Source organism: Poecilia reticulata, chromosome 11, assembly GCF_904066995.2.
Source record: "Poecilia reticulata chromosome 11, P_reticulata-male-v2, whole genome shotgun sequence".
Taxonomy (NCBI): Eukaryota; Metazoa; Chordata; class Actinopteri; order Cyprinodontiformes; family Poeciliidae; genus Poecilia; species Poecilia reticulata.
Genome location: NC_088840.1, coordinates 12,737,988 through 12,762,127, shown reverse-complemented (window position 1 = coordinate 12,762,127; position 24,140 = coordinate 12,737,988). Strand labels below are relative to the sequence as shown.

General features: G+C 40.6%; 4 protein-coding genes across 12 annotated transcripts in view; 2 read left to right on the top strand and 2 right to left on the bottom strand.

Annotated features, from left to right (window-relative positions):
- On the top strand, positions 1–2,335 carry clxn (calaxin). 2 transcript variants are annotated; one of them, XM_008421821.2, is made up of 6 exons: positions 1–185; positions 324–482; positions 802–906; positions 1,510–1,661; positions 1,818–1,922; positions 2,008–2,335. In XM_008421821.2, exons 1-6 carry the CDS (start codon positions 110–112, stop codon positions 2,053–2,055), a joined length of 645 nt encoding a protein of 214 aa, XP_008420043.1. In that variant the 5' UTR covers positions 1–109; the 3' UTR covers positions 2,056–2,335. The 2 variants fall into 2 exon arrangements, with proteins under 2 accessions (XP_008420043.1, XP_081469101.1); XM_081612975.1 differs by having other exon boundaries at positions 80–185; positions 367–482.
- Positions 2,073–4,204, bottom strand: rbm48 (RNA binding motif protein 48). Its single transcript, XM_008421822.3, has 5 exons — positions 4,028–4,204; positions 3,242–3,432; positions 2,994–3,139; positions 2,337–2,893; positions 2,073–2,262 (listed from the first exon to the last, which is right to left on the bottom strand). The coding sequence occupies exons 1-5, from the start codon at positions 4,172–4,174 to the stop codon at positions 2,200–2,202; spliced, it is 1,104 nt and encodes a 367-aa protein (XP_008420044.1). The 5' UTR covers positions 4,175–4,204; the 3' UTR covers positions 2,073–2,199.
- An 87-nt stretch (positions 4,205–4,291) lies between these two features.
- pex1 (peroxisomal biogenesis factor 1) lies at positions 4,292–14,586 on the top strand. Of its 2 annotated transcripts, XM_017307499.2 has the most exons (25): positions 4,310–4,512; positions 5,460–5,606; positions 5,770–5,853; positions 6,127–6,241; positions 6,359–6,436; positions 6,527–7,032; positions 7,954–8,073; positions 8,197–8,320; positions 8,490–8,596; positions 8,701–8,786; positions 8,864–8,996; positions 9,675–9,771; positions 9,855–10,025; positions 10,098–10,252; positions 10,348–10,534; positions 10,643–10,809; positions 11,032–11,166; positions 11,264–11,328; positions 11,435–11,577; positions 12,227–12,330; positions 12,488–12,664; positions 12,803–13,045; positions 13,617–13,781; positions 13,982–14,112; positions 14,349–14,586. In XM_017307499.2, exons 1-25 carry the CDS (start codon positions 4,405–4,407, stop codon positions 14,422–14,424), a joined length of 3,624 nt encoding a protein of 1,207 aa, XP_017162988.1. In that variant the 5' UTR covers positions 4,310–4,404; the 3' UTR covers positions 14,425–14,586. The 2 variants fall into 2 exon arrangements, with proteins under 2 accessions (XP_008420042.1, XP_017162988.1); XM_008421820.3 differs by having other exon boundaries at positions 4,292–4,512; positions 6,359–7,032.
- Positions 14,587–17,333: 2,747 nt separating this feature from the next.
- The window catches only part of elmo1 (engulfment and cell motility 1 (ced-12 homolog, C. elegans)), a 98,398-nt gene continuing 91,591 nt past the window's right edge, over positions 17,334–24,140 (bottom strand). For all 7 annotated transcript variants that reach the window (XM_008421812.3, XM_008421815.3, XM_008421816.3 and 4 more), the window contains 4 exons: positions 23,042–23,149; positions 21,750–21,832; positions 19,781–19,858; positions 17,334–18,659 (listed from right to left, as the gene is read on the bottom strand). In XM_008421812.3, coding sequence (XP_008420034.1) covers positions 18,459–18,659; positions 19,781–19,858; positions 21,750–21,832; positions 23,042–23,149 — 470 coding nt within the window. In that variant the 3' untranslated portion in view covers positions 17,334–18,458. The remainder of the gene's footprint in view (positions 18,660–19,780; positions 19,859–21,749; positions 21,833–23,041; positions 23,150–24,140) is intronic.

The window sequence follows — 24,140 nt, the reverse complement described above, 5'->3', positions numbered from 1 at the left end:
CCGTTCCTCGCTGTTGCCATGGATACGCACAGTCAACAACCCTTCTTCCTCCCTAAACCAATACAGTTCTCGCTAAGCGGAGTCAAACCAACCAAGAAGCTGTTCAAAAATGATGGAAATGACGGCTAAGAGCAAAAAGGTGCTACATGCCCAGGTTGAAGCACTCTCGAGAAAAGTCGAACATTGTGAGTTTTAACCTGCCTCTGTTTTCTTCTTTCGTCTGCTCAGATTTGGCTAACATTTCCCTAACAATCACAAAGTTAAAACTGTCAAAACGTCACAATAGTATATGAAATGATGTATTTGTTTTGGGGTTTTTTTAGTCAATAAAACAGAGCTCGAGAGTCTGATCCTGATGTTTAACAGTCTTATGGCGGAGCAGGTCAGCCGAGGGCGACCAGCAAATGGCCTGAAAAGAGGGAAGTTTCGAGGCTTACTGCAGGGCACGTTTGAGATGACCAATGCCGTAATGATGGACGGAGGTACTGATGCTTTTGGCAGGATTCATTATAATGGAACATGGATAAATATCTGATTTTCTAGGCTTATTTTTCTTGAATTCAACATTTAGAAAACTTCAACATGTCTTTGATAATAAACATATTGAATATGTGCAAAAATCCTTTCTTTTTTAGTTAAACATTAGATATTTTCTTGCCTTTACAAGTGCTGACGTTCCCCTTACCCCCACCTTTTTGCTTCTGATAGAAACTAACGTTTTAATAGACTTGTTAACAATCCCATGACATTTTTTTTAACATCTTAGGTTTGCAGCTTTGTAACAGTTTTTCTGTTCGGAAGTTTTCAGAAGTTTTGACAAAGATGGCCACGGTGTCATTATTCTGGAGGAGTGGATCAGAGGACTTGCTGTTTTTCTTCGTGGGACTATTGAAGAAAAAATAATGCGCAAGTTCTCAGCTCTGTGTTCTTAAGCTCATCTTCCATGCACTTTATGGAAGTCCAAAAATGCCACTAGTCAAGAAACAAAATCCTTATTTACCGATATTGCCATTAATCTGACCTGGAAACATTTTTTTTAAATGAATAGTAAACTTAATTTGACACCTCAATGGTTTTACATTAATTTAGCATAATTAGGAATTTTTAGAATTTTATCCTTCAGAAAGCAGAAAAAGTCTGACAAATCAAATCTTTTTTCCATGGATCTTTCATTTTTTCAAACTAAACCATACTTGGAAAAATAATAGAAGCAAATTCCAGATGTCTTTAGGTTTGAAGACTACTAAAGAACCCTGAACTTTAAGATCCCATTTAAAATTATTCATGGTACATTGGAACACATGATTTTTAGCATGACTTCCAGTTTGAATATGACATTATTACAATATGTATTTATGCCTACATTAGACATGAAAATAATTAGGACTAAAATCTAAAAGTGTTTAGAATTAAAATTAAATTCGGACATTTTCTAAAAACTGTGGCACTTTTGCCTCTCCACATTTTTCCAGCTGTTAACCTTTTCTTTTTTTTGTTGGCATTAATCAGACACCTTTCGAGTGTACGACTTAAATAATGACAAGTTCATCTCCAAAGACGAGATTTTTCACATGCTGAAGCACAGCTTCATCAAGTGGCCAAGTGAGGAGGATCCAGACGAAGGAATTAAAGATGTGGTTGAGATCACAATGAAGAAGATGGTGAGGAGATCACTGTTCAAATATAGTGGTTTGTTTGGAACTCTAATCTTTTTCATCAAGGCTGGAGATGAGGTTTTGGTCTGATCGTCTCAGAAAAAAAAAAAAAAAATGTCGATTTGTAGTTGATTTACCGGTTGCGTCCTTCCACCCTTTTAGGACCTGGATCACGACGGCCTGCTGTCTTTTGATGACTTTCAAAAATCAGTACTAGATGAGAACCTTTTCCTTCAGGCATTTGGACCCTGTCTCCCTGATAACACGGTAATTTCACAAATTACAGGACTCAAAGTTTACATTTCTGTCATTGTTCTTAATCCCATAAACTGTTTTTTTTTTCTTTTTTCAGGTCATTACGAAGTTTGAGCAGCTTGCGTTTCAGGAACCAGAGCAATGAAACAATTCATATCAGTGTAAACTTTCAGCTGTGTCTTTAATAAAAATCGTAGTATCTGCTTGCAACACATAAATACACATAAATAAATGCAATCTGAAAAGAGAGACATCCAACTTCCAAAGCAGTGGTGGACATCGGTCCGGTTTATATCCGGCGACGTGGTTTTGCTTTTTTCTCAGCTGTTTTGAGGTCTGGAACTGATCCCACCTAAGAATTAGACAGACATACAATGTAACACAATATTTGTTATGTAAAAATAAAAATAATCACTGAATAATTACCTGCATCATTGTGCTCCTGATTAGGCTGACGGTTGTGTTTAATGACTCATCTTCCATGTCCAGTTTTGCCGGTTCCGGTAGTTTAGGTCCAATCAGCGACTCGTTTTCTCCAGAAATGTTTGCAGCAGGCTCTCCAGATTCTTCTACTTTGCGCTTTCTGCTCTCCAAGTTAGTGATCCTTGGAATAAATCTGACTCCAGAACCAGGATTTGGACCCTGTCTGCCCTCCGTGCCTTGCTCCCTGTTAGAGGTTATTGGGTTGGAGCTCAAACTTTCCGCTTGCTGCTGTTCTACGTTAAAGAAGGCATTATGCAAAGTCCCCATTTTATCCTCTGTTGGCACAAGTCCGCGGTGACTTTTTTGTCTGAATGAACAATGTTCTTGAGGTGGTAATGGCAGCAGAGGAAACTCTGAATAGTGGCTCAGGCTTAAAGCCTCTCCTGTATCTTCATTTCTAGATGTTACATCACAACTGGTGGGAATTTTGTCTGATGAGGTTGGTGCTTCTGATGATACCGGACTCTCTTGTGTTGCTTCTGTCTTTTCTCTTTGTTTTGCTTTAGAATAAGAAAGAAAAAAAAAAAGTCAAACATTAAAATATTTTAAATCATATCTTTAAATCTACAGATTAAAATATATTTATTGATGTCATCACACCTCTACTCCGAGCTGCTCTCGCAATATAACTTCTTCTGTCTTGCAACTTCAGCCTGGTGTCCTCCACCGTCTCGTACTCTGGGACATAGCACACATGCAGCACTCCACCGTAGAAACTCTTCTCATCCATGTTGCGTTTTGCTGCCCTGAAACCAGACAATTTAAACAAAAATAAATAAATCATTCAGTGGGTGTACTTTACTTTATTGCTGAAACCCTATGACCAAAGTAATTCATACACAGCGTACCTGGCGCTTGTTAGTTTCTGAAACTTGACGAGGTAGACCTCAGTGAATTCCTCGGCTGGATACTCGTCCAGGGGTCGGTACTCCTCCACGGAGCCATACAGCGCACACAGCTGGATCAGCTCCGTCATTACGCCGATGGCTGGAACCCCTTGAACCATCAGGTAACGGGACTCTAGATTTATGGTGTACACCTGATGAAAGACAACAAATGTGCGCAGATTGGTAGTTCGAAGGGTCTTTTAAAAGAATAAGTCCTGGTTTAACAAATGTTACTGCCGTTAAGGTGAGTCCATCTGCGGTTTTTGTTTAGGAAATAACATTTTGAGACTTTTTGTGTGGCGTCGCTGGAGCAATTGCTGCCAGCTACTTTGCTGTACTGTACTCTCTTTGTTCCAGTTTTCTGTAGAACACATTGTCTACTGATTCTGGGTTTGGCTGTGACTCTCCTTCCTGGAAAATCCGATTGACAGAGGTATTTCTACCGTTAACTTTGTGTATTCTCTTTGTTTATATTTCACAAAAAAAATATTCTATATAACTGGATATAGCATTGATCCATTTGTCTTGCAATGCACCACCGAATATCATTTGTTGCAAACTGGCACGAGTGAATTGTTTGCATTATTTGAACACGACACTAAGCTCGGGTAGATTCATAATAAAACCCAAATGTATCACGCTAAAACTGTGGAAATATGTCATTTGTATGATGTTTGTGGTTGAGCAAAGTCTCGCTTAGCGTTTTATGTAAATTAGGGTACACTTTCATTTTCAAACTAAATTTACCTTAACTGCTTTGGCTTTTCTCCCTTCTCGGTATTTTGGTCGAGAAATGCACACTCTTTGCTGTTCGTGATGTTTGTAGACTTCTGGGACGCTCCAACAATCCGATCTACTGTTGACAGGTGCCGCCATGTTTGTGAGAAAATGCATTTCCGGTCGACGCTCTTCAAAATAAATGCCAGACGTTGTTCTGAACGTTACTGCTTCAATTGAAGACGCGTTCCAAACGTCTTATTTTGAAAGAAACATCGAGTCTCGGTTACTTTGGTCTGGTTTGCCGTTGGCAGAGGACATCGATCGATTCAGGAGTTGTTGCATTTCCAACAGCAGCGGAGCAGCCTTTTTGGAGTTCTCAGAGCTACTTTGGCAATGTGATAAGAATGTTTAGTAGACAGGGCATTCAACCTATAAGAGTTGTTTTTAACAACGCTAAAAACTGCTTCCTTCACCTCCCGTCGAAGATGATATCGCACCTTTCATTACAGGAGGTAGGTTAGCCTAGCGAGACCTACTCTGCAGTGTGTTGTCAGAGTTGCAATAAGTTCCTTAGTTGATGCTTGTTGTTTTATTTATGTGTCTTTTTCTGCTTTATTTAATGCGGTCGTGTATTATTTTTTTATTTCTGCATGTATGCTTATTTATTTACTAGAATACAGGACAAAAGCTGCCTCATGTCAGTGTTTTCAAAATCTGGAGTAGGATTGATACCTTTTTATAGACAAGAATCTCTAACCTTCATTAAAAATATATACTTCAGATATATAAGTGAAAACACTTACATATATTTTCCTCAAATAGAAATTTGAAAAATGTGACTTGGATTTATATTCAGCCCCATTTACTCCGGATCTCCTAAGTAAAAGCCACCGTAAAAATGCATCCTAAAAAGTAGGAAAATTAACATTGCACCGTCTGAACACATCATCCTCATTGTGGAATATAGAGAGCCAGATAACCATGGAGTGGAGATGCAATTTGGGGTTGCATGCTCTCCATTCAGTCTAATGAGAATAAACAGCAAAAATATCAATTTCTAGATATCTTAGATAAAGCTTATGGAGACCATGCTGAAACATTTTAGTTATCTCTACCAACTCTTAATTATTTTTTAATATTATTTCTTGATAAATTAAACAGACATGACATTAGATAAATACTTATTTCTTTATTTTCATTAGTATAGCATACAGCTATAAATTAGCTGCCCTCATTTTTTACTGTACACCTGGTTAATAAACTCAGTCCAGACATGTAATTGCACAAGAAAAAAAAAAAAAAAGAATCCGCTGTATTTTTTGTGATTTCTTTCTTTCTTTTTTTTTTTTTTGGTTTTCCTGAAGCTTTGATCCCATCTTTCTCTACAGCTGAGGCGCAGACACACAAGCGCACAAGCATAGTTTGAATCGTCATTGTTAGTTGCTGGGTCTGTTTTCAGAACCAGACCTTGGAGCTGTCCTGGGACAATGCACCTCCAGTGTTCCTCAGCTGGACCCAAAACAGGGCGTCCTCCGACCCACACAGCAACGACGTTGAGCTGTGTTGGCAAATGGGAGAGAAGCTGGGCTTGAAAGAAGGAGAACGAGTAAAACCTTTTATCCTTGATTTGTTGTTTCGCTTTTACAGTGTCACACACACATACACAAAGAATACAACCCAAAAAACCTAAGTCCATTATTGCCTCAAAGTGTGGTCAGATCGATTGTTTTATTGACGTTGTTGTTTGTTTTCTTTTTGTTTTTTTTCAGGGTTTTCTGAAACCGTGTCATCAAGTCTCATCTTTAACTCGGGTGTGTGTGGAGCCTTTGTCGTCTGATGACTGGGAGATCTTGGTGAGTGATGGAAATATTGTATGCATGGTTGAAAAAGCACCAAAATGGCTAAAGTACATTGCAAAAATATTCACACCTTTGTAACAGTTTCACCTTTCACTCACGTCAAATCCCAAAAAGTGTGCCGGTCTACTTTTTGTTGAACTACTTTGAAGTGGTATTAAAATATTTGTTGGCCTCCGTACATGAAGCTTTTATTTTTCTCCAGTGTCATACGTTACTCTTTTGATCTAAAGCCACATGCTGCCCTATTATTTGTTTCTCATCTCGCAGGAACTTCACAATTCTGCAATGGAACAGAAGCTTCTGGATCAGATCAGAGTGGTTTTCCAGCATGGCGTGTTTCCTGTTTGGGTGGACAGTCATACAGTAATCTACATTATAATAAGTCTGTGTTAATTTGATCTTTTTATTTCCTTTTTTTTTTTTTTTTATCGCTGAGGTCAGATTATGTCCGAGTTAAATATTCACAAGCGCGCTGTCACCTGTTTTTAATTCAACGCAGCTTCCGTCTGCCCGCTTGTCCCCTACGGTCGATTGGAGCAGTTCACAGAGCTCGTGGTGTCTCAGAAGATCCGCACTGGTATGAGCAAAATCAGCGATGCTCTCAGGAGAGTCAACCTTGATGAGCAATCTCACTTCCAGCCAGACTCGACTCTGTCTTCCTCATCAGAGCCATCGCCAGATGTCACGTCACACCCTGGTCTCAGCCAGCAGTGGGGAGGCATCGCTGACCTGAGAAGCCTGATCCATCATATAATTCGGGGCCCTTACGATCACGCTCCTGTGCCCAACATCCCCGTTGTCTTTCCCGACTCTGTCTACAGAGTGTGCGGTGCACCTCCGGACCGTCTTTGTACCATAAGTCAGATCGCTGCTGGTGTTATTCACATTTTTCCTTGGAGTCCTAGTCTGAGCACAACAATTAGAGGAGGTCAGTGTGTAGTGACGTATGGCCGCCTTTTCAAGGTGTCGTCCCCTAAGAAAGCAAAAGACAAAACCAAGCAGGCCTTGGAGAAAAGGAAGAATGAGGGAGGGAGCAAAGATAGAGGCGTGAAAGGAGGGAAGGAGACAAAGGAGGCAAAGGAGGAAGAAGAGGCCACAGTAGTCAGGGTTGTGTGCCACGATGCTGGGATGCTGGAGAGAGGTCACAGCAAGATCCACTGTGGAAAAGTATGGGTGAGGAAAATAAACATTAATCCAAACTAATTTCTGGGATTTTTTTAAAAATTATATTTCTCTAATTCTGCAATAAAACCCAGGTTTTATTTGATTTTTAAAAACATTTTTGCATTCTAATAACAAACCTTAATGTGTATTCTTGATGTTTTATGTGATGGAGCTGCACAAAGTGAAGCATAGTTATGAAGTGGAAGTAGAGCTGAGTGATTGTTTCCAAAAATGCGTTGCAAATGAAATTCTGAAAAGTGTGTCTTGTTATACTGCCAGTGTTACATATTGTGCAGTAGAATCGGCTTCTGTTGCTATTACACCTGCAAGCGTTTGGGGGTTTGTCTCTGCCTATTTTTCTTTGCAAAATGTCTCAAGCTCGGCAAGACCCCGAAGATCAATTTTCATTTCTTCCAACAAATTCCTAATTGAATTTGCGGCTTCACTACGAATAATTTTCCTGACAATAGATTTTCCCACCTGCGCTGTGGATCTTTCCTTGGTCCTCCACGAATACAGCAAAACTCTTGGATGCCTTTGTGTCGTACATTCCTTGCAAGATTTCCACAGAGCAGCTGTATTTCTATCCATGACATTTGCTTGCACAAACGTAAGCCACACTTTTCAGATTTATTTTCATGAAAATGTGCAGATCCATCCACTGTCCTTCGCTTATCAACTTGTAAGGGCTGCAAAGTCTATCTCCTCTCTCTGGCCACAATCTTTAAAAAAAGAAAAAAAGTATTATTTTTGTTATACTTTGAAAATATTCACTACTTTGTAGTTGTCTATCCCTTATAATCCCAGTTACAATGGGAATACATTGATTTGAAATTTGTAGCTGTAATGTATCTAAAGGAGAAAAAAATAATGGAGATATAAATTCTTATGTAAGACCACGTCTGTGTCCTTCCGTTTCATTTCTCTCAGATCCCAGAGCCTCTGGCCAGCAAGTTGAACATCCTGCCACATTCATCAGTGAGAATTAAACCCGTGAAATCAGTCACCAAAGTAGCCTCCAGCATCCGCCTACAGCCTCTAATACCTCTGGTAGGCGCTGGGGCGTTCGTGTGCCGCCGCGCAACTGCAATTTGTACAAATCTGATGTAACGCCTTGATATACATCTGCGTAATGCTGCGATACGTCTTTTTTTAAATTTTTTTTTTGCTCAGCCTGAGGACGACGATGACGAAGCGATCCAGACAACTTTCCTCGACTGGCTTCACTCAAAGAGTCACGAACCTTTGGCGTGTCTGACTCCTCGCTCCGGCACCGTCCTCCTACATGGAAACGACGGTGATTCATTCCTTTCACTTCTGCTACAAGCTTAAGAAGTGCGATTACAAAAAAAAAAAAAACTCCGCCTGTTAGGATTGCTGTTAAGAAAAATCAAATTATGAGACTAAAAATCTATATTTTCCCTCAGCTGCAATAGAAATGTGTATTCCCCCCCCCCTTCTTATAGCAAAGCTGGAGTTATCTTTGACAGTGCTGAAACCCAAACCAGACAACGATCCGCCGGACCAGCTGTTTCTGTTAGCACCCACCGTTCTCCAGAAGGAAAACATACAGGTTTAAGCTTTGGAAACAGTTCCGCACCCAAAACACTTTTTTTAAATTTTTTATGCCAGTGCCTGTGAGAAATATTGACATTAATGAGATGTTGCTACTTCCAGGTGGACAGACAGACGATAGCGGAACCTGCTCCAAAAGCTGAACCCGAAGCTCCTGAGACAGAGCTCCCCTCCTTACAGTTATTTGGGTAAGATCTTGGAGGAATTGTACAGTCACCCTTTTCAGATTTAATATGCTTCCACTTGCTGCGTTTTCACCCTCCAGCGGGATTGATGATCTTATTAAGACCGGGTTTGAGTTTATTTCCCATGCCCTGCTGGGTAGTCCCCTCTCAAGGGAACTTTGTACCTCCGGAGAGGGACTCAAGGGAGGAGCACTGCTCATCACTGGTGCTAAGGTAAATCTTTACTATCCAAAATCCAAAAATATGCAAAAATATTCATTCCCCCTAATTGTTTTCACATTACAACCACAATGTATGTTTTCCTTTTCTTTTTTTTTTGCGGTTCACCCAAACTAAATGGCTTGTAATTGTTATGTTGAATGAAATGACAGAGTTTTGTTTAGAGACTCTTCATATTCCATTTTATTTATGGTTTCGGTTGTGTGTCTGTGTTTTTTTTTTTGTTTTGTTTTATTTATTGTTTCCAGTTGTTGTGTTTTATTTAGGATTTTTAAAATATAGAGATTAGTTTGGTTTTTTTTAAACAAAATTAAAGTTTATTGGTCTTTCAGAGGGTGAACTTGCACTATTTTGCCATTATCATTATATCACTTGACATCGGTATCAAAACAACAATATCATCGCTTATCGCAATTATTTCCCTTGATAAATTTTCGGTCTGGAAAAATGTGCTTTCGTGACGAGCCTGGTTAAGTGGATTTTGATCTGGTCTTTGACTGGACCATTTCAACACATTCCTCACAGCGTGTTGCTGCCACCACCCTGTGGACGGTGGCAACTGATTAATATGCAAAATAATGGATTTCAAATGATCAAAATGTAATGTTAGCTGAATACTGTATATTTAATCAAGTGAATCGCTTCAGGTTCTTCCCTCACTTCCTCTCACAGGGCAGCGGGAAGAGCTCTTTGGCCCGAGCCCTTTGCAGGAAAAGCAGAGAGGATTTGGATGCACATGTGGAGGTGTTGGACTGCAAAAAGCTCCAAGGTCAAGAAACATTCCTTTAACACGCGAATGGATGAGAGGACGAGCAGAACCTTTATGTTTTTTTTTGTTTTTTTTACTTTTAGGTAAAAGGGCAGACACTGTGAAGCAGATCCTACAGGACATGTTCGAACAGGCAGAGTGGGGACAGCCCTCCGTGGTCCTGCTTGACGACCTGGATCATTTGACCCGAGCAGCCACGTCACCGGAACACGAGCAAGGCCCTGAGGCGCTCCTGCAGCAGCACATTGCACAAAGTAAGTTAAGAAACTCACTCATGCAACATAAGGTTTGGGTATGTAAGCTAAGCTGCAGGTTTGTGGCTGCAGGTGTGTGTGACGTGGTCGACGAGGCGGTGCTCCACTCCAGCTTGGTGTGTCTGATTGTCACCAGTCAGAGCGAACGCTCTCTCCACCCTTCTCTCACAGAGATCCAGGGGTCCCACCTCATCCAGGGATTTGTGAACATCCAGCCTCCAGCCCAAGTCGGTGCCCGGCATCCACACCCACACACTGAAAAGAACCCCCCAGCCCCCCAAAAAAATTCTATCGGTATTAAAAACGATGTGTTGCTTTGCAGGCGCAGAGAGCTGCCATCCTGCACCGTCTGATCCTGAGGAAGCCTTTCCTCTCTGAGGAGAGCTTGAAAGATCTGGACCTGGAGGCCGTTGCCATGAAGACCGAGGGATACACAGCCCAGGATCTCACTGTGCTGCTGGAGCGCGCCGTCCATGCTAACAAAATGCACGGAGGACACAGCAGTCAAGGTGCGCAAAGTTCTTTAGCTTTGAAATTCTTTATTAAGACTAATTGACCTCATTATGCACCTATTTTATCTGTTCGGCTTAGCCTGATTTTTACCCATCATTCCTCAGGTGTCTGTCTTTCATGGAGGGATTTTGCGCACGCTCTCAGTGGGTTCACGCCTCCATCGCAGTGGGGCGTGGACCTTCACACGCCGGGTGGAGTCGGACTGGAAAGAGTGGGAGGGCTGCAAGAAGTGCGAGATCAGCTGATGGACACCATCTTGCTCCCTGCTAAGGTCAGCACACTGCTGCTCCCTTTCTGTCTCATTCAGGATTTCATCATGCTTCTAATCTACTGATATCGTCTGAGTGCAAAGATCTGCAGACGCACGGCGGTATTACTGTGGTTTCAGAGTGACCACCTTTTCTGTTTTTGCATTTTAGTTTTCATCATAGATCAACAGAAAAAGCAACATATATATATACAAAAGCTGATGTTGTTCTTTGGTGCCTTGCAGTATCCAATCCTCTTCTCCAACCTTCCCATCCGGCACTGCTCTGGAATCCTGCTGTATGGAGCTCCAGGTACCGGCAAGACTCTTCTGACCAGAGCCGTGGCCAAAGACAGCGGGATGAACTTCATCAGCATCAAGGTAGCTCGGACTTTGGTTCTCATCGTCTGCGGGACTTCAGTCTTGTGTTTGAGGAAAGCAGGATCTCGTGTATTGAGATAAACCTTCACTTCTGCAGGGACCTGAACTCCTGAGTAAATACATTGGAGCCAGTGAGCAGGGAGTTCGTGACGTCTTCCTGAGGTGAACTTCACTTTTTTCTTTTTTTTGAGTTTTGACAATACTTCGAAGTCCTCCTAATGATTGTAAATGTTCCCGCTGGTTTTCTCGCCTTCCGTTTCCGTTCCAGGGCACAAGCTGCCAAACCCTGCATCCTGTTCTTCGATGAGTTTGACTCTCTGGCGCCAAGGAGAGGCCACGACAGCACAGGAGTAACCGACCGTGTGGTCAACCAGCTGCTCACCGAGCTGGACGGTGTGGAGGGGCTGCAGGGTAGGCCCTGAGCGTCACTGCAACTTTAACCCTTAAAGCTGTTATGATACTGCGTCTGCTTGGAAATATGGCCCTGTTCCTAATCCTAAAAATATTGACAGCAGCAGTTGCTTATTGAAGATTATTGCTGGTGTCTTTCTTCCTTGACATTGTGCCAGGGACCATCAAACAGATAAAACTGCTGTTAGAGATGATCAGACTTCCTAATGATTGGCTGATAAAGCATTTTTGAGAAGGCAGTAGATTTTTATTACACTTGGGTTTTAATTTTTGTTTATTAAACCAATTCATAGAGTAAAATTTCATATTTGACTCGGTAGGGAGCAATACAGAAAAAATAATTGTTTTCCTATATTTGGTAATATGTATAACCTTATATTAGCAATTGTGTATAATATCCATGCATTGAATTACAATTAAGATTGAATTGCACCATGGGTAATTGCATTAAATGATTGGATCGGCTTGTTATGAACTGTACTGATCACAACTGAGTTTACTTTTTATAAAGTATCTCAAAATGACATGTTTAGTAATTATATTATATATTCTAACTATAACTAAGCTGGACTGCACTGGTTTTTTTAAAAATTCTTACACATGGGTTTTTAATTTTTGACATAATCTTGTATTCTGCTGTCGTGCGTAGGGGTTTATGTGCTCGCAGCCACCAGTCGTCCAGATCTAATAGACCCCGCCCTTCTGAGACCGGGACGACTGGACAAGAGTCTCTACTGCCCCCCTCCAGACCAGGTGTGCAGATTTAAAAATCAGTCATCTGCTTCATTCATGCTTATAAATCAACATCACTGCACTAGTGATTACACAGCATGACCCACGTTGCATTGCTTGCTGCTTTTTTTTTTACCCGGCTGTTAAAAGCTTATCTCCTTTTGCCTCTTGTTTCCAGGAGGCTCGTGTTGAGATCCTGAAGGCTCTAAGTTCTGGCCTTTCTCTGGCTCCAGATGTTGACCTGCAACAGCTGGCAGCAGTAACGCAGCAGTTCACCGGGGCGGACCTAAAGGCCCTGCTCTACAACGCACAGCTGGAGGCCGTTCACAGCGGCTCGGGCGTCAGCACGTCAAACGTACGCCCGTTCTCGATGTGCATGCGGTTCTACGTTCTTTTGGGACCGATGAAACAAGAGGCAGAGTGTTGGGAGATTCTTTCAGCGCCTTGTGTTTATGCGCTCGGAAGCCTTACACTTGTCTGTGTGGCCCATCAGGAGCTGACCTCCGCCTCAGACACCGACATGAGCCTGTCCTCCATGATCTTCCCGAACACCAGCAGCGGCTCGGACGACTCTGTTGGAGAGGGGGAGCAGAGCTTGGCGCTGGACCAGTCGTTGGTTCTTGTCGAGCCCGCGGAGCTTCACACCGAACACGAGGAGCACCGCAGTAACGTCTGGAGGTTTTACTTCGGAAGTTCCTTTGAGTCGGAGACTGGAAACTCACCGGTTTCAAAACAGGTGAGCTCCAGCTGCGTCATCTAAGAGCCGGTTTCCACATGTCTCACTTCAGGTATTGTCACAGTTAATAAATTGGATGTGTAAGTGAAAGTACTCCATGTTTCCACATGTTATTGGGATTTTAAAAGGATGCATTGGTTTTGATTTTCTTTTTTTTTTTTCACAAAAATGTGAAAAAAACTAACGAAAATAGCTGGAATATTTTCACTCGCCTTTAAAATTTCCACTTTGTGTCTTTCTGTGACATAACACTCACTAAAGTTTAGATGTTTTAATGTGACGTATTTATCAAACTCGTAATAGATCCACGTACTTCTGCAAGGTGTTGTGGGTGCTTCATCTGAGCAGCGTTTTCGAACCTGTTTGTAAAGAAAGTCGACCAAATCTGAAGGAAAAGTTTTTAGAGGTAGCCTCTAGATGTCACTGCATCGTCTCCCTGGACCTCTAACCTTTCTTCACTGTTGCCTCTCTATTAATAATGACCACAAATTCGTTTAATCTTGGCCCAGGACTTAGGTTGCTATAAAATGGAGCAAATAAAGTCTCAGCTTAACATCTGTGTGTTTAACAGGAGTCCCTGTGCGCCTCTGGACCCAACTCCAGAGACCCGGTCAGCGGACTCGCTCCAGTTTACATGCCCTCCATCCAGACCGGATACAAAGAGCTCGGCCCAGAGCAGCTGGAGCGGCTGCAGCAGGACATCAAAAACATCAAGAACAGCTACAGGAAAGGAAACGTATGTAAAAACGTGCATTAAACCCCCTGTAAATGCTGTTGTTTCCAGCAGTCATCAGCTATTCTCACCAATCTTTTGACTTCAGATGAATTACTTTGCGTTTATTTCAGCATCGGTTTCCAACGCCACACTCATCTACTCGTTTCTAATAGAAGCGACATCAGATTGTGAAGCTTGCTCCTGTGTTTCTTTCTGTATAGGATGAGTTTGTGTGGACGCGTCCAGCCTCCAGCCAGCCAGGACTCCTGCTGTCTCAGGCTCACATTAGTTCTGCCTTAGCTGTGACCAGACCGTCTCTCAGCCCGGCCGACTGGGGCAAGTACACCAAACTGTGAGTACTGGGAAACCAGAGGAGACTCTCGAATCACTGCAGTGATGTCTTTAAATAGATCTAGTTTTTTCAGGCGCTTCAGGAGTTCTGACGACGGAGCAATATAAATAAAGTTTATGATTGCTCGTTGTAGCTGTGAAGAAATTGAGCACATAATCACAGTTTAACTCTAATGAAATGTTTGCACTTGCATTATTTTCAATTTTTCCTCACCTAAACTCTGTTTCCGTCTTTAGGTATGAAAGTTTTGGGGGTTCGAACGACAAATCGCCTCCCACGTTTACTCCAGGACAGCGTGTCACGTTAGCCTGATGGCAAGCATTCGTCTTAAACGTTTGGTTTATAGATTCTTTGTACATTTTGTGTACCGATGTGGTGAAATAAAAGATTTAAAATGTAATTATTGCACATATGTAAATTTTCAGATCTTGTGAGATTCTAAAATGTAATTAATTAAAATGTGATTGAAATGATTGTGCACGTCTGATCCCCATTATTTAGTGTGCAGGTTTTGTATGAAGGTTTTGTTTTGAATTTTATTTGACTATTTTCCATGTCTGAATTGGTATAGAAAAAGAAAATGGAGTATGTAATAATGCTCGACCTTTGTGACGTTTCTCATCTTCGGTTCTAAAACAAACAAAAGAAAAACCACACATACACATTGTACCTTTTAATAAGAATTACATAAATAGTTCCAAATGAATATTTTGTTCTTAAATGTTCTGAAAGTACAGAAAAAATAAAATTTTTAATCTGGTGTAGGACCTTTTTTATTTTTTTGGTTCCATACAATATATAGATGAAATGTGCTCAATTTATAATCCAAAATGTAGCTTTTGTGAATTAAAATGAAGGAAATCAGCTGAGGTGGTTTGGGCATCTAATCAGGATGCGTCCAATGGGAAGTTTTCCAGGTAAGTCACGCTGGAAGGAGAAGAACTCACTGGAGGGATTATACATCCCTACTATTCCTGATCCACTGGGATGAGTTTAATCATGTTGCCAGGGAGGATGGATGTCAGAAATTCCCTCTTGGACCTGCTACGTCTGCTGCTTATGGATGGCTGGACAAAAATCTGATAAAACTGAATAGTAATGTATGAACTATTTTGACAATAAAAAACAACTTGTGTATTTTTGTGGCCTCACTAAGTAGACGAGTAGCCTAACTGGCAGGAGTTAGTCTGGGGGAAAAAACACAAGTAGAATCATTAATGTCTTCAAAAAAACTGTCTACCAGCTGGCTTGTAGAAAGTCAGCATACTTTAATGTTTAATAGACAAACTTACCTGTTTAGGTAGGATGAATATGGATAAGATAAAGCAGAAATAGCTGTAGCTCTTTTTAAGGTTATGCTGGTATAAAAATTCCTTAATACCCAATTTTAAAGGGAACATCTAAAACCTGCAGGTCAGTGGTATCTGAAAACTAGAAATTTGAAAACACTATATCAAAGTCGGGCTTTTGCATCATAATCCTGATTAAATTGTGTCACGTTTCACTCAGACACAGTCTAATGCAACAACAATCAACCAAATTATCAAAGCAATATCAGGCTTTATGTTCCAAATACATAAACATACTTAAAAGTGACTGGTCTGTCACAAAACGCACCAATCAGATGAGAGATTTTTTTTTTTACGAGTCCAGCTTTTGGCATTATTCTGCTGCTTCTGCCCATTTGTTACACTTCTGCAACTCTTTTGACGTTGACTTCAAATTCTTCTGCAATTTTCACTAAAAACATTCATTTTACAGCATTCACACTGCATTTTCACAGGAAATGCAAATGTTTCTAGTTATTTTAAGATTTACGAATATAGTCTATTCTGAAATGAAATCCTGACTCAATCATATTAGCGAGGAAATAAAAAAAGGCTCTAAGTTTTGTAAGTTTAAATTATTTTTTGCTGAAAATATGAGCTTCTTCTGGAGAAAGGCTTCAAATTTTACTTGACTTCATTTTTCCTAATTTATTTTTCCTATTACTGTCAACCTACACCAATAAGCACTTGCAGGTTCTGCAAATATAAAAATAGCAGGAGGAACATGGTTTTAGGTCGCCGTGGTCTCGCTTCAGTCCCACACATCAAGGGAGGACAGCAGAAACGGTCCAGTGGGAGTCTCCATCTCCTTAATCAATGTCTCAAGCACCTGCTATGAGACAAAGTCGCGTATGCACAAAGAGCACTGTAAACATACAGAAATGAGTCAGTTTATCTTTTAAATTCCCTCAGATGTCTTTAGGTCTCAGGTGTATTAAGGGAACATACTCATTTCCCACCAGAAAAAGGGCCTTTCTTGCATTAGTACTTCCTCCTCCTCATCAATCATCCCAAATGATTCATGAACTGCTGTCTTTCAAACATAGAAACTTCAAGGGAATTTCACCAGAATTTGCTCCAGACTAGCAGAAAGCACAGCACTTTTTTTTTTCTTCCCGGATATGTTCCCATTACTCTGTACCAAAATAGATCAAAACTGTTTTGATCAAACAGAAGAGGGTGGTTTAGTGACCCACAGGGAATCAGGCTCTCTTGGTACTTTTTAGTCAAATCCCACCAAAGAAAAATACAACAGCTAGCAAAGATGACGGTTGATATTGATTCATTGACACTGGAGATCTTGGAAGTGTCGTCAGCTACCGTATGATTTTTTTTTTGTCTAGCTTGCAATTGATTGTGAAAAGCTGGAGGTTTGATGATGGACAACGGTGACAATCAGTGATTGAAGGTGAAGTGAGTTTAAGATATCCTTAAAGTGTCAAAGTAAAGATTGCAACTAGCTGCAACATCATGGCAGCCCGACCTATTTTCCGACTAGCAATTATTTGGCCACTTGGGGACCTCTCAGACGTTATGTCATCATTAGGTATGCCAAAAGAAAACGGGGTGACGACGTCATGGCAAAAAGTTACTTATTCCATCCCTTCACTGTAAAACACTGGGAATTTTCCAGCCTGTGTTGCAATAGGGACAACTAAAATAAGTTCATGAACTCTGATGTGTTTAAATTAAGCTTATTTAAACATACTGTGTGCTAAACTTGCCAATAAATTAAGAGAAGACAGAGAGTTTTTTTGTAATATTTTTTAATGTAAACAGCAGTTTTAGGGGCTTTGAAAAAAAATTCTAATGAAGATAAGAAGGCATTAAATAGGAAGGACAAAAATATATAAATCATACTAGGAATAAAAATGATGCTTCCTTTTTTTTCCCCCTTAAATTAAAAAAATACATAAATTCTCAACTTTGTGGCCTTCATTAGTCTGAAAAATACACAGAGAGAAATGAAAAAGTCAAATTCCCTTTACTTAAACACCCACAACCAGGCTGTTCACAATTTGAAAAATTACTAAATGATGACCACATTACACATGACAAAACAAAACAAAACAAAAGCTCCGATATTGCTTAGGAATGTTGTCGTTTACAGCAGTCTTCAAAATAAAAACAGAAAAAAAAAAGACTCAAATTAGGAAAAAAAATGAGAGTATGTCGTCTAACGACATACAGATGTCTGATGGCACTGCCACTGTGTACGTTATGAGTAACGAGCAGCTGTGGTTTTCAATAACATCAACGTGTGTATAAAAAAATACTGTGGTAAAGTGGTTGGATTTTGAGAATCACCTTATTTGAACAGTCTTCAGAGCGTGTTAAGTGAGACTGGGGCAAGACAAAGAAGTATTTTAATGAACTGTGGGGTCCGCTGGGCGAGATCCAGCCTGCTGCAAAACATTTAGCTGCCACAAAGTAAGTGGAAATGTGACAAAATATAAATACTTCTGACAAGGTGACACAAAAATCCCCTCCATTTACAAAATTGTCATCCTGATCTCTGCAATCTTTGTCCCTCACAAGAAAACCCTGAGGAAAAAAAAAACAAACAAACAAAAAAAACCAGAACAAAACAAAAACCTAAAAAAAAACAACAAAGGAGGTGAAGAGAATGAAATGTCAACGCATTTGTCTACAGAAGCAAGAAGACAGCATGAAGCTGGGCAGAAAGGAAGAAAAAAAGAAAGTTTGGAAACATCAGGTCACAGGAGGAAAGCGATGGCGGCGATGTGGAGACGCAACAAACAAACGCTCCCTGGCTGATGACTCTGCACTGACTCCCTCGGTTCATCAAGTGGAAATATTAACATCAATATTTACTATTTTTCCTCTTATAAAGCTCTGACAAGAAACAAGAGCTCACCATTATCACTCACTTTTTCTTTATGCTTCTTCCAGTATTTGAGAAAAGAGGGGGTTGGTTGGTCCAGTGAATACAGACGGTGCAGACTGGGTTTTTTGGGGGCAGGGGTCAGGCTTTTCGGGGGGAGGGGGGGTGCAGGTCTAGTTACAGTCGTAAACAAAGTCATAGTTGCTAGGTTCTTTGGGAATCGGGGGAGGCGCCTCAGGAATCTGGATGTTTTCTAGATCCAACAGGCGAAGCTTCATCTCCATGGAGAGCAGGGTGTCCATGTCTGTTTTGGTGTAGTCACTGGTCATCTCCTTCCCCAGGAGAGCGTTCAGACCGTCCGTCCATACGCAGTACTGCAGAGAGACGGGCCGAACCAAAGCATCGCATTGAAATTAATCCAAGGAACAAAGATGATGTCTGTAAAATACATTTCAGTTCAACAGTGCTGCGCTGAAAAACCTCATTACAACAGACTACGGTTCACGTTTCCTGCAGTTTAGACTTGATGACACAATCAGACTTCTCCACTGTTCTAAAATCAACTTCTCTCCTGTCGACAAACAGATGCTGCATCGAGGCAAATGCCATACAGTGACGTAAAAAACTCTTTGCCCCAAACTGATTTCCTCTATTTTTGCTTTTCTTTTTTTTCTCCAACCCTCTAAAATGTTTCAGATCTAAGACAAATTTTAATATTAGACATCTCCCTTGTTGAATCATGAAACAACTGCTGTGAAACGCAGTAGTGGAGTTCAGTGTCGCTCCGCCGCGGCCTAATTACTGAGAAACCTCTAGAATTGGGAAATCGGCCATAGACGACCTGCTGGCAGCCATGAAGAAAATCCCTTTCCAAGGATTTGGACCTGATTTTCATCAATTCTTCTCTCTACCAGAAAATCCTCCAGGAGGATTTCTGGTGACCTTTGGGACATTTGTGTTTGCAGCAGGCCAATGATCTAAAGGACACCTGCAGGCTTATTGCCGAATAGCTCAAAAAAAAAAAAAAAAAAATCATGAAGGTTTTGTAGTGGTCCAGTCAAAGTTTGGACCTAAATCCAATGGAAATTCTGAGATGTGACCTTAAGCAGACTGATCACACTGGAAAACTCTCCAAATTTAAGGTGTGACAAAAAAAAAAAAGCAAACAAATTTGAAAATGTACAAATATATATTTTTTTCATAGTAATATTGTACATGCAATTCAACTTCAGTGTTTACATTCACTTCAAATTACTTTTATACTCAAAACTGTTTTTAAAAATGCTTGAACTCAAACAGAAAGGCAGAGGTAGGACCTAAACAAACCAGTGCCTCAAGTATCGTACGTCCGTTATCACTTAAACACTTGAATATCAACTAAATATGACACTCGGCGAATTTATATTTAGAAACCCGCCTGTCCTCGTCTTCATCAAACATGCTTTATTCTGTCTGACGCAGCCAACAGCCACCAAGTCGACCTCTGCCGACTTACCTCATGCTTGTCAGGAGCGATGAAGTTCAAGTACTCATCCGACTCGTAGAGGACAGAGAAAGCCAGCTCCAACACCTCCTGCAGAGAGGACGGGGCAGAAAGCAGACGAGGATGAGCGCTGGGGAAACTGTGCAAAAACGGCACCGGAGTCGTCAACAGGAATGGAATACGCGAGGAAGAGAGGAAAACGAAACGGTAGGTGGGGAGTCGTAGCACAAATCTGTGAATTTAGGAGGGCAATGGGAAAACTATGTGACAGGATTTCTAGCATAGCAACAAATATTACAGATTAAAAGTAATATTTTGTGGGTGATGTGCAGCAAATATGCTGAACTGTTGTGATCCTGCTACCCTTCAGAAACCATTAACTATCTTTGTCCATGGAGCAAGGCAATATGTGTTATTATGGAAGCCTCACAGATGGGGGTATACAGAGGACATGTCTGAACTGGTATGCAAAAAACAATTTCCAATACGCAATATCACATCAGACTGTCAGAAAATGCTGCAGGAAAAAAAAAAAAATCAGCGGCTTGTTTTTAGCATCCAAATGAGTAAAAGAATTTGAAATACAAAGGGCCAGCTAGAAAAATATGAGATTTGTCTATATTACAGACTCTGCTGTGTCTGAAGACACCAGGATTTCAAAACTCAGAGGAACGCGACATGCAGCGTGGACTAGAGCAGGAATCCAATACCAATTTCACCTGGATACTCTGAGTCTGGATTCAGGCAGCAGATAATTAAACATTTAGTCTGGGGCTGCAGCCCAGCCGCACTTTCTGGGCAGATAATAAATAATGCAGCTTCAGTTCATTTGTTTCAGAGGGAAAAACGCTCTGCTTTTTGAGCGAGAGAATAAATGCTCTGTCCGTTTAATAGTCACTGTCCCAAGCAGGTGTGTTTTATTAACAATGGGGGTTTAGGCTCAATAGCTCTAAAGAACTGTAAAAACAAAAAAAAGCTGTATTACTGCATTTGCAGTAATACAGCTCTTTATTAGCACTTGTCTCTTTATAAGCACTTAACGAACCACGGTGGAAGAGATATTTAGCCAATGGATGAAATGATAAGAAGTCGGCAACCCATAGAGCTGTACTGCTAGCGCTGCTGAAAATAAAGCCATGCAGGCTAGTCTGGGGAAAAGTACATCACATTTTCCTTTTTTAGTCAGAAAGACATTAAAACGTCTAAAATCTGACATTTTATTTGAGTCACATCATTATACACAGTGCCTCGCAAAAGTATTCACGCTCCTTGACGTTTTTCCACATTTATCATCATCGTAACTGATGTATTTGACTTGGTTTTTAAAGGATAGAACACAAAGATGAACATAATTGTGAAGTGGAAGGAAAACGTGCACAACTTTTTGGTTAAAATAAAAGTCTGAAAAGTGCAGAATTAACAGGGATATAACGGGCGGAAAGCTCCAGAGGAGGCTGCTTTCTTTGTCTACAGTACAAGACGTAACATAAGGGAGTCCTGTGGGTGGGGGACGAAGGTCTGCAGGGGCAAATTACTGAATGATGTGTACATGGATGGAGACGAGACGGAGCTTTCATTCTGGTTAAAGCTCCAGAGTGAATGCTCATGTTACTGACATATTAGAACAGGAATGGGGGAAAAAAAATTGACTGATTTCAGTCAACAACAAATTATTTAGTCATTTATGTGAACAAAATGCTGCTGATGAATGCGTTTGCCTCTGCGAAAGCCACTGAGATGTAAGTTATTGTGTTATTTCCAAAAGCAGAATTTATGTAACTGACATAATGTTATGCAACCTCTCTCTCTCTCTCTCTCTCTCTCTCTCTCTCTCTCTCTCTCTCTCTCTCACACACACACACACACACACACACGCACACGAATGCATGCACGCACACACACCCATGCTTTCTTAGCTGGATACACACCCACCCAGGCACTTGCATGTGTTCACATGCACACGCAAACACTCAACACACACCTTGTTTTGCTTGAGGGCTCCTTTTTCCTTCATGTGAGGACAGTCTTTGCCAGTGATAACAGCTTTGATATCAGCTACAGGCACTGCAGAGAGGACAGATGACAGTTAACAACAACAACAACACACACACAACTCTGCCCTCCCAGATGGCTGCTTGGTTAATTCAAGCAATTAAAATCCAAGTAAAAACTAAGTAAAATAAGAAAAGGGTATTCAATCTGCACTGACAGTTAAGGGGGAAATGATTCATACTCCTGGAAGAAGGAAACATAAACTTATTATGTTTCAGCCGAGAACCTTGTTGCTGATGGGGGAAATGAGACCGACATCTCCCAAACGGCAAGAGGACAACGTAGAAGGGATACTATTTCCCAGCACAGCCGGGATGTTGAAAATCTTTCTCAACAAGCCACAAAAAAATCTTTATTGGGCAAAATATCAATCGGGCCCTTTTTATACCTGCTGACCAGCTGCTTGTATGTTTCTACAGACAATTTGCCAATTTATCTCTGACACTTCAAATCAGTAACATTACTTCCAGTTCGAAGAAACATATTGATCAAATTAAAAGATTTCTTCAAACCCAAGTATGGCATTTTTAGCTTAAATCTACTGTGGATATGTATTTAATGCTCAATAAATATTTGTAGCAAAAATTCTTAAAAACAAACAATTAAAGTTGTACCATATATTGGAAAAAAATAATCACAGTGAAAAAAACTAAACCAGAAAATGCAGCTTCTACTTTATTCTGACCTCTCAATGTTTAAATAGTTTTATCTTTTACAGGATATAAAACTGTTAATGGTAATTATTATTGTTGTCCTTATCCAATACTTGAAGTTTCAAATTAGCCATTTTCACATGAATTGTTAGCTGTACCTGCAGCCTGCTGTGTTTTATGTAACCAAGTCTGAATCAACACCGCTTATTATGATTTTGATTATGGATAACAGCATAATACAGTTTTATGCTCATCAGAAAATTTTTTGATCAAACGTCACATTTTTCCAGAAAGCCCTGGAATCCTGTGATTACAGCTTTCAATACAAGGCACGCTAAAAACATCAGAGTTGCAATTAGTGCAACTTAAAACATAAAAAAAAATAAAGTATTGGAGTCTTGTTTTTCTGCAGCACTGGGTAAACACTTTGGTTTTGTTATTATTGACAAATCTACCAGAATGACAGGTTTCTAAACTGGTGTTATTTGTGCAAAAAAAGCAATCATTTAATTAGAACACTTAGGAAAACTGATAATTAAACCTTCAGCTAAATTTGATGGATTCTCACATTTGTCCTGTAAAGAGTCATGGGGGACCTCTCCCTGGGGGCTCTCCTCAAGATCTCCATAGTGCAGGACTTTATGATTCGGAGACAGCCGGCAGTACCAGAACTTATCTGGAAGAATCAACAAGAGATGGATTTAGACGAGTTATGAAATAAACAGCAGCTGGCAAAAAGCATGAGTCATCAAGAGGAGAGAGAAAATTAGCTGACAAAAAAAAAAAAAGAAAAAAAGATCAGAGCCAAAAGACAGCCTTGAGGAAAACCCACAGACGGGTGAAGATCCTCTCCACAAGGGAGGGATCATGACGACAGACAGTCGGTTTTTACCAAACCAGCAGCAATATCCAGTAACCTCAAGTCAACCAATGACAAGGGACCTTTTCTTCTCAGAAAAGGTAAAAGAAATGTAAAAAAATCTCAGAGAAACTTGAAGAGGCTAAATTCAAGGATGAATCCGATTCATAACGCGAACGTCTGCCCTGGCAGCAGGAAAAAACGGTTACATTTTCATGCAGGAAAATGCAACTTTTATGTGATTCGGTGTTTTTCCCGTTGTAATAATTGAGAGGGTTTACAAGCAGATACATGGCTAAATTGTTGTGACAATATCCTGCTTTAAACACAGTTTAATTTCACAGAGAAGCAGCAGCTTCACACAAACGCAACCGGATGATGAAACTAAAAAATATTAGAAAAGTTGTGGGTAAGATGAAAATCCTATTTAAGAAAAAAGGAAATCTGCTGGCACAGACTCCATTTTAATGAGTGCAAAGTTGATAAACAGTGAAGCTAAAGTGGTTTAAAGACTAAAGAATTGGGGCCTGTACTCTATATAGTGATAACTGCAGAGTTTTGCTTCTCCACCACTCTGCAGCAAGTCCGATATTCTTTTAGCTTATCTTTTTCTGCCAAAGTGGGCATCAAGCTTAGTGTCACTGGCAGCAAGCAGACACACACACGCAGCAACGCTCTGGCTGGAGTCTGAACAGTTGCCATATCCTAATTGCTGAAAACAAGCCGGCTGGTTCCAGGCGGGTGTGGAGTGGTACCGATCCACAGGGAGCAGATTGATAAAAAAAAAAAAAAGAAAAAAGATCCGTTT